Source organism: Scleropages formosus, chromosome 6 (genome assembly GCF_900964775.1).
Source record: "Scleropages formosus chromosome 6, fSclFor1.1, whole genome shotgun sequence".
Taxonomy (NCBI): domain Eukaryota; kingdom Metazoa; phylum Chordata; class Actinopteri; order Osteoglossiformes; family Osteoglossidae; genus Scleropages; species Scleropages formosus.
Window position 1 is genome coordinate 20,628,516 of NC_041811.1, and position 10,017 is coordinate 20,638,532.

Sequence of the window (10,017 nt, forward strand, 5' to 3'; positions counted from 1 at the left end):
GATAGCTCAAGTCAAGAAATTCCTAAGGTGTCCGAGATGCACAAAAAGGTCCCCGTCTGACAAAAAAGTACCAAATGCATGAACAAGTTGTTTAATAGCACAGCACGCATGTATCCTACCTCCCACTGGAAAACATGTCGCTTTATACGTCAAAAAGTAGATTTCAAGAATAAATTAATCAGTATGCTTCCATATTTATTGAGTGGTATAAAAAAGTTTATTAATTTTAATCAAGTGTGGAAAAACCAGGCTCCTAATCTTGTGAATACACGTAACTTTGCTTTATTACTGAATGATGAAACTGGAAAAAAGAGTAACTTACCTAAAGGCTTCCAAAAGAAGTGGCTTTGAAAGCCAGAAATAACGTAGAGTCAGTCCTTCGTGTGTCTTTCCAAGAGTTGTTCCAGATTTTTCTCTTCGGAAATGTGAATGGACTCCAGGCTGCGTCCTCTGTTCTGCGTGTTTGTGTCCACACACGCACATGGACTCACTTCTGCCATGGAGACTTGGCGAAGGTGTCCGTACGTCGTCCTCAGGCTATCCCTGGAACATGTCACAGTGTTTGGTCTCCAAGTCAAACTGAGGATGTGAACCTTGACTCGCCACTGGACCCCTTCAACGGGCCGCCCACATCCCGCTGTATATTCATGAGTTACAGTGTGGTTCGTCTTCTTTCTGTTTTCCTAAGATGTGCGTCCCTTTTCAAACAAGTGTCTGCTAAATTAATAAAGGTAAATGTATTTTTTTTAATCAATCCAGCAATAAGCATAATAAATACAAATATTGTGGTCAAATTTAGGTCAATGTTACTATACAGTAGTAGTAGTAATAAATAAATAAATATATATGTATTTAGGGGTGGTGGTGGTGCAGTGGGTTGGACCACGGTCCTCCTCTCCAGTGGGTCTGGGGTTCGAGTCCCGCTTGGGGTGCCTTGCGATGGACTGGCGTCCTGTTCTGGGTGTGTCCCCTCCCCCTCTGGCCTTACGCCCTGTGTTACCGGGTAGGCTCCGGTTCCCTGTGACCCCGTAGGGGACGAGCAGTTCTGAAAATGTGTGTGTGTGTGTGTGTGTGTGTGTGTGTGTGTATATATATATTTAGGGGGGGCGCAGTAGGTTGGACCGGGTCCTGCTCTCGGGTGGGTCTAGGGTTCAAGTCCCACTTGGGGTACCTTGGGATGGACTGGTGTGTCCCCTCCCCCCCTCCAGCCCTTTGTCCTGTGTTGCCGGATTAGGCTCTGGTTCCCTGCGACCCCGTATGGAACAAGTGGTTTCAGATGGTGTGTGTGTCTATATATACATATAAATAAATTTAGTAGACACTTCTTTGAAAAGGGGACAAACTTTATATATAGATATGTATATATATATATATATATACAATATAGAGTAGATGTAGTGGATATAAGAGATGAGTCTACTTGTATGAATAAAAATGTTGTTTAGAGAACTTTCAGTTGCATGCAAGGTCTTCCTTTCGTCAATAGGAATGATAGATTCATATTCAAATATCTCTTTAGAAATGCAAAGGCACATCAAGGTCTTTCACAAGTATTCAAATACAAAGTCAACAGCAAAGTTACTTGTGTGAATAATGGATATTTATTGAAAACGGAATGGTGAAATACTGCTCTGTCGTGATACCAATATATTCATGCAAATAATGAGCTTTCAGTTTACCTGCGGTACCAGATCTCACACTATGTAAACATCACAGCAGATGTCTGTCGCCTCAGTTTCTTTATTTTAAAAAGAACTGGCAGTAAATATAAACTCACATAAACATTGTGATTAATTATAGCACATATGTTATAGTGGAAAACCCACCTTCAAAACAAAAAGACTTTTGAATGAACAAAGAGGACAAAAGCAGCCATCCTTCAGTTTATAAACCCTCTTTTTAGGCAAATAGTTTTGTGATATGAACGAATAACACTAAATTAAATGTAAAATATTCGGTTGCTACTGTTTTACCCACCAAGAGCAGCAGCCCATTGAAATCTAGACCTTTTGGAAAAAAAATACCAAAGCAGAGAATTATCTTTAAGACAGCTTTGTTTTATTAATTTTCAAAATATTCTATTCTGGTTTCTTTTGGTTTCACAGAAGTAAAGCCAAGTAGCTACTGCCTCAAGTTCAAGCAGAAATTAATGAAGAAATTAATATTTAAAAATATGCATTTAAACATTTCTAATTCTTGGTATATGGAAATTTATTTATTTCTTTCCCGGAAAAACAATCAATAAGTCAAATGTTTTTTGAGGTACTTTTTTTAAATCAAAGTATACATGAAATGCACTTCCATATTTCACTTTATACCACTGAACCTACTTATTTGTCTCATGTAAGGACCAAACATGAAAAGCAGGTGAAAAATTTTTATACTGATGTATGTTGATAATTAACTTATAACTTAAAGCATTCTGCTTGATTGTTTTAATCTCACCTTCCAAGTGGATATTAACAGATAATAGAAATGTTAATAATATAGTAATATATAAAAATCATAGGAATGGCACACATTTTGTCTGAAAATGCACCGCAAATCATTAGTAGATGTATGTGTTGCTCACTTGTTTCATCACTATCCACCCTCACCATTCTCATCCCAGCACCTATTACGGATAGATGCCACCGGATGGCGATGTCCCACTTTACACTCTCTTGTCTGAATTTTGTACTGTACAGTCAAGTATTCATAACTGCTGTAATTCATTGCACCATTCATGGCACTGTGACCATGCTTACAGGAGAGAGCCTTGAAGTTGGGACCTTCAGACTGCAAGGGAAAAGCCCGAACCACTACGCCACCTGCTGCCCACAATTGAGGCAAGTGCTTTGAGGAGCAGAAGGGAAGATTGATCATTTCCATGAGGCTACTTATTTTGCTTTGGTTTTGTGCTTTTACTTTTAATTTTTTCTAACTTTTGTGCTATGTGTAGCTTTGGACACGAGCGTTTGCTGAGTGAACAAAATGGAAAAATGCCAGAAATGTTACTGAAAGGATAACACTGAACATAGGTCAATGCTAAGAGATGCTGAAAAAACTAAAACAGTATGCAAAACTTTGAGAACCCCTAGTTAAGCTGCTGTCAAATGTTTTGCCGCACCTCTAAGTGAAAAAAAGTGAAAAACTCACCAGGGTACAGATTTCAACATGTCTTTGTGCACTGTACAATGTGTGTGCGACTTAACAGGCAGAAAAAAAGTGAATTCCGTTTGATCAGCGATGCCCACACTGCTGCATACAGCTATATTCTAGGTTCTGAAGTTCTGCATCTCAGGCTAAGTATTTTTTTTTTTTAATATCTTTTGTTCATGGGTTCTACAGCGATAACAGATCTTATTTACCGGAATGTTCAGTACAATACAGGTGTCCGGACACTGAAAGCAATGTCTTTTACTTCGTCACTACGAGATGTCTGGCGAAAACATTAAGTGTTTTCCAGTATTTCCAGTGTACAGCTGGTTACATTATTGGAAAAATAAGAATGATGACTTGTGATTGATTGTAACAGATGACTTTAGGCCTTTACTTCCATTATGTAATAAATCTGCAGGTTCCACATTAAAACAGGCTGCATGGAGATGGAGTACTGCATTGTTCTGATTTATGTATTCATGCATTATTCCAAAACGCTGTTCACTTGTCACAGTCGGGAGTGATAGTGATTTCAGGGGTGGGCATGGGATGGATATAATACTTTAATTCTGAAGAAATTAAATGTAAGACAGATTAAGTTTAATATGAAATTTTAACACATTTCAGCAAAAAAAGAGACAAAAAATGGCAGAAGTATTAACTGAACTCTGTGGTAATTTTTGGAGCTGTTATTACATGGTTTTTTGTAAGTAGTCTGTTAAGGACCTGTCTGCTGGCACGGCTGCCATTCAGAAAGTCCTTGTGTCCAAAGGGAGAGCACAAAAATGCATGACATAGAGTAACGGGAGCAAAACCTGGACCCCTGGGCAGCGTGGAAAAGAAATATAGACGGATGAGTCCTCTTTTACTCGTTTTCCTACATCTGGAAGGAGTTATGCTTGAAGAAGTCAACGGATGCCTTCGGTGAGATTGTCTGTTGCCATGGGCAGCCATCCCATGGGAGTCATTGGGCACAATAACTTCTCAGCATGATCATATAATAGTGAAGGAATAAAGAGCTATTTTAGGTGAACAGGTGCAGCACCATGTTGTAAGCGCTATTTCCTCCACAATTTTTCCATGTTCTAAGATAATAAATTTATAGGGCTACAGTGTCAGAAACAGAAATGATGAGAAACAGAAAATTAAATACCCAACTTATGTGAAAATACTGACACAAAAAATACATATCATAATTTTATTTGGTATACATTTGCCATGCTACATCATGTGCTCAACTGTAGTCGTAGGGTTTACTTACATTAAATTTTATGCTTGTTTGAGAGAAACAAAAATTGAGAGAAAATGAGTGTGTAATGTTTGTATTTATTATTTATCTAATTCATTTTCCAGACATTCTGAAGGGTTATGGACCATCAGTGATTCACTCAACAAAAGATCTTAAGCAAAGTTTAATATGTTGTCTTCTGCGGTAGATGTTTCATTGTTTTAATACAAAATTGTTGCTTTTATTTGCAGTTTTTCATTTATTAAGGAGTTTTGATACAACACTGTTTTTCGTTCATCACACAGGTCACGCTGAAGAGTTTAGAGTTCGAGATTCGGAGGAGGCAGATCTTCCCTCATAGTCCTCATCTATGTACGTGGCGTGTTTGGGTCCCCTGGGGCTGGCCTCCTCCTCCACTGTAATCCCGTGTTCGTTGGAGAGTCCGGAATGTTGGTGGTGGATGGATGAACCGAAGATGCTGCTGGTAGCGCCGGAGAAAGGAGACACATACTGGGACCTGAGCTGATACTGGTGCTGGAGCGTCATGGTGTTCCATAGGGTCATGTCACTGGGTAAAAATGGGTTGGCCTGGTTCCGGGACATGGAGCTTCTTAGCATCAGTGGATACCGAGGTGTGTGTGAGAGGGCGTGCTGCAGGGGTAGAGCAAAAGGACTGGTAAGTGTGCTGGAGGACTCTGTTGGGAGTTTCAAGGAGTCAGGAACACTGAAAGCTGAGTCCGCCGACCATTTAGATGAGGACACGGGATAGGAGCCCAAGGTGTGTTCAAAGAGATGCCTGTTAGACGGGAAAAGGAGGTTGCCTGTGGTTTCGGTGAGCGGCCTATCCACTTTGGAGGTGGGTCTACTGGAAAGAAGCACCTCAATGGCTCCCACCAGATCTCCTCCACACCCCTTGAGGATCAGCTCAAGAACCGTCACTTTGTGACTGGGGAAAATGTTTTTCAGCACATCCAGCGGCGGACGGTTTGCCTTCAGATCCATAGGGAGGGTTACAGAGCCGGAGAGGCCCTCGATGACCAGGCTTTCTTCTCCATGGTAACCGGGGCTGTTTGTTTGGGCCTCGGTATCTGTGCTACCTTCCTGCGGACTGTAGTGTGGTTCCTTCTGTGCAAGAGAGCCCACAGCAGTGTCTACGCTGTAGCACAAGCTGGTCTTTGACACCTCTGGGGAACTTGAGCGGTCCTGCTCCTTGTCACTGCTGTTGTCACCATGGTCTGCTTCTGACAGCTCCTCCAACTGATCTCCACTGGGATCTAGGAATCAAAGCACCAGTAACCATTGAATATCCACAGCTGAAACAATGATGGTGGAATCTGATGGAAATGAGGAGATGCGTATATGAAAGAGAAAGTCTGTAGCATTGTTTAAGGACACAGGGCTGGAATACAAAACCCACCAGATCACATTCCATAAGCAGCTTTTCAGTAGTATCCCAGAGCAAGGTAATTTATCTGACTTGTTCCAGCAGCAATGTCCCGCTGTTTAACTGGTTTTAAAAATGATTGAATTGTTTTTAATAAAGCTGTCAGCGAAGCAATAAATAATTAATATAGTCGTGAATTTATATTTGTAATTGTTATTCTCAAGGGTTAATTTGAATTTGTAGTTTTCTTGCCTCATCTAAAAACACTGGTAGGAAGATGTAGCGAACTTATTCGTTTAAAAAATGCTTTCCTCTAAAGCTACATGCTGATTTACCCAGGGCGATCACAGGGACAGCTGGTAGCATAGTGGTTAGAGCTACTGCCTTTGAATCCAAAGGTCACACATTCAATTTCCCCCCTTCACCTGTAGTACCCTTGAACAAGGTACTTACCCTAATATTACTGCAGTACCCAGCTATATAAATGGGTAAATAACTGTAAATACCTTAACATTGTAAGTCGCTCTGGAGAAAAGTGTTAGCTAAACGTAAGAAACTCTGGAGATAGCTAGATACCTTTTTCACTCAATCAATTCAGGGTAAGTACTGTGCTCAAGGGTACAACAGCAGGAGGTAGGATACAAGTGTGTGTCCGAGTGCAAGGCAGCAGTTGTAACCACTGCAACATCTGCTGTCCCAAATGAAAATAAATGTTTTATCATGCAAGACAAGAACCATAATTTGTTCATATATGCTATAAACTGAAAAAACTGAATGGTATTTGAGTGAGTGAGTGTATGGAATAAGATATAAGGTAGTGTACACCATGGAGCTACAAAATTTCACAGTTAATTTGCTTAACATTTTCAAAAGGAAACCACGTTTTTTTGTTGAAAAAAGAGTTTTGAAATTTTTGGATTGTCTTTCCTTGGTAATATTTCTTAGGAAATATTATGAATTTGTATTACTCCAAAATTATATTTACATTACATTGTAATTAACCTATCCTGGCAGGAATGTTTTAAAATCTATGCCATGGAAATTATTAAATAAAAATAGATATTATATCTGCCGCTGACAGAAATGTTTTCTCGTAAAAGATAAAGAATAAAAAACTAAATAAGAATGAAAGTCTTCGCTTCCAGTACACATGTGTATGAATGAAGCTGGAAAAAAAGCATTTTACTGCACAAATTACTGGGAAATTAGGTACATATGGTTATTCCTGTAGTTTACAGTTTTAGCAGGAGTGGAACCTTCTGGAACCTTTTTTTTCCTTAAGACACTAAACAGTTGGAAAATGATAGAGGCTGAGGGAATTGACAGAATATTATAAAATTACACATTTTTTCATTTTTCAGGCTTCTAAAAATGAGCAAAATGTACAGCTGTTTCCAATCCTAAATATTCCAGAAGGTAGTTAGTGTATTACATTTAGTATTGGATTAATAACATGCAAATATTAATCCACTTGTATGTCTCACACACACACACACACTTCACTGTAGAATGTCGTACACTGCTTTCTTCACTTATATTCTTTCAAAAAAAGTAGATTACATTTTTGTCATGTGGATGTGAACATAACAGGCCTGTAGAACTTTTAACATGATGATAAGCAGGGCAACAAGCTAGAAGAAGAAAATATACCAAGAAACATATTTTTTGTACTTTTGTACCTATATACAGTATGTTGACAAGAGTAGAAAAAATAGGGCGCTACGCATAAGGCACTAAGATTCGTGTAATAAAAGAGAAGAAGGCTGAGGTAAAGTAAGAGAGTAAATGACGCGAACAAGCTGCCCCATGTTAGTAACGAACGAAATATCCGAGCGCGAGCCCGCTGCTCACACTCCTCACGCTCTTCACGCTGATCACGCGCCTCACGCAGCTCACCCAGGGCGGACTCGGCGGTGTTGCTCCTCTCAGTGACCCCGGCGGGCGGCGCTGCCACGGACCCGTCTCCGCTCTCCTCCGTCCCGGGCCCCCGCCGGGCGGGAAAGGAGCGCAGAGCCTCCGGGATGACCCCTTCCAGGGCTTCGCTCGCCTGGTGCCTGCGCAGCGCCACCTGGGCCGCCATGACGCGCTGCCTCTCGATGATGAGGATGCACTTGTCGCACGTGCAGTCCTTGAAGCGGCAGAAGCGCTTGTGCCCTTTGAGCCACGAGAGCACGCCGTGGTTCCTGCACCGCGCGCACTTCGGGGTCCTCTGCACGGCCGGTCTCGGCTGCGACACCGGGCCGCCCAGGTACAGATAGGGCGAGCCGAACGCGCTCATGTCACGGCACCTTTTTTTTTTTCAAATAATATACTGTGACTGCGATTACTTCCTCCGCTCCGCTCCGGGGTGGTGCTGAGTTCCCGCAGAGCTCGGCGCTGCCTCTTGGCTCGCAGCAGCGTTGTTAGCTGTCAGCGAGCGGCTCCATCACGGACGGAGGGAGATGACCGGGTTGCCCCCGATACAATCGCGCGACCGATGGGATGAGCGAAGCCGTCGGCTTCTAACAGCTGTGCGCGCGCTCGCACAGTGTCACCGCCAACGGAGATCATGGCGCTGATATAGCGGGCATGTCGCCCCTCCTCTTGCCCGTGTGCTGAACGACTGAGGGGAGTTAAGGGCAGCTCTTCGAAGCCCCTTTTGTTTAAGCCCGAGACTCGCCTCTCGCACTGTAGTGCCTGCACTGACACCCCTCAGCCCGCTTTAGTTAGGGGACGAACTCGGGTACGAGTAACACAGCGCTCGCTCACTGGCTCACGTACTGTACTTGTACTGTCCCAGGGAGGTCATGAAGACAACCGCAGTCGCGAAGAGTGAAGGGTCAAAGGGCATTCTGACGTCACCCATAGTTATTGCCACAGGTTTATGATAACACGTTTAAAGCTAATATGATATTGAACTGCAACTAGCTACTAATGTCTACATGAGAACTAGTTTTTATTTTTAAAGTCCCAAGTGTGGGAAAGTATCCATTTTAAAGACCAAGTAACCAACTTACATCTATTCCCTTAGACACTTTTCTCCAAAGCAACTTACAATGGATATGGATACTATGTAGTGTTACTAGCCCACACACACCTTATTCACCAAGGTGACTTACACTACTCATCCATACATCAGCGAAACACACTCTCTCTGTCTCACACACACACACACACACAATTGGGAACCTGAACGGCATGTCTCTAGACTGTGGGAGGAAACCAGAGCACCTGGAGGAAACCCACACAGACACAGGGAGAACATACAAACTCCACACAGACTGAGTGGGGATCAAACCCACGTTCTCTCGCACCACCCTGGTGCTGTGAGACAGCAGCGTTACTTGCTGTGCCACCATGCCACCCTCTTGTTTTACCAGTAGAGATAATTTTACCAGTAGAGATAATTTTCTTGCATTAAATTAAGGTGTAAAAAGCAGATTAATAATTTTTGCAAATGCTGATGTAGTTAACCACTTACTGAGATATTTTTGCTGAAAAATACTTAAATATTTAAAATGATAAATACGAGCTTATAAGAATTTATACGGAATAAGACTTTTCTGAGAGCTAAGGAATAGCTCTGTACCTTGTACATATCACAATATACATACAAAGTGGTAGGAACATTTAATATGAAAAGCTACTATGTGTAACCCCGGGTCCTGCTGAACCAGGACATGATGAGATGAGATGCTGAGCTCAAGCTTTCTCTCATTCGACAGCACGTTTTCACAGCGGAGAAGTGTTTGATGCTGAAATGTGCTCAGTACATTTGAACAGAGTTAATAACACGTTAAGTCCTGCGTCACCCATTGAAAGGGTTTATTCAAGCAAATAATGTGGTCCCAGAAGAGAGCCTTGAAGAACACAGAGCAGCAGCAAAAAACTTCACCACATGAACTCCGTTTCCAGGGCTGTTAATCTTTTAATTGGAAAATGGCAGAGGAATATTAATGTGAATAAAGTCGTTCGCATTTTCCACAGCTCCAGTAAATTTGGTCAAAGTGGTACTAGAAGATGGCCCTGTATATGTTTTCGCTATAAGTAACCCGCATCCTATAAAATGGATCATGCATACAGTATTTACAGGGTAGCAACATGTTGATTAACCTTCAAACTATAAGATTAAAAAAAATGTATTAAAATCCACACCTTTTATACTGTCCACAAGGTTTTCATCCTTTTTTTACTGATATTTTGAATTGTCACTGGAAGAGTTTTTTTTTTTTTTTATTATGTTGATGATTTACTGTACCTCTACTAGGTCTGTTGTGTGCTGACA

The 10,017-nt window shown here is 41.6% G+C and overlaps 1 protein-coding gene across 1 annotated transcript; it reads right to left on the reverse strand.

The window, feature by feature from the left end:
• Window positions 1-4,540: 4,540 nt before the first annotated feature.
• Window positions 4,541-8,547, reverse strand: LOC108925006 (doublesex- and mab-3-related transcription factor 3a-like). Its single transcript, XM_029252619.1, has 2 exons — window positions 7,650-8,547; window positions 4,541-5,643 (listed from the first exon to the last, which is right to left on the reverse strand). Exons 1-2 carry the CDS (start codon window positions 8,029-8,031, stop codon window positions 4,676-4,678), a joined length of 1,350 nt encoding a protein of 449 aa, XP_029108452.1. The 5' UTR covers window positions 8,032-8,547; the 3' UTR covers window positions 4,541-4,675.
• Window positions 8,548-10,017: the final 1,470 nt, after the last annotated feature.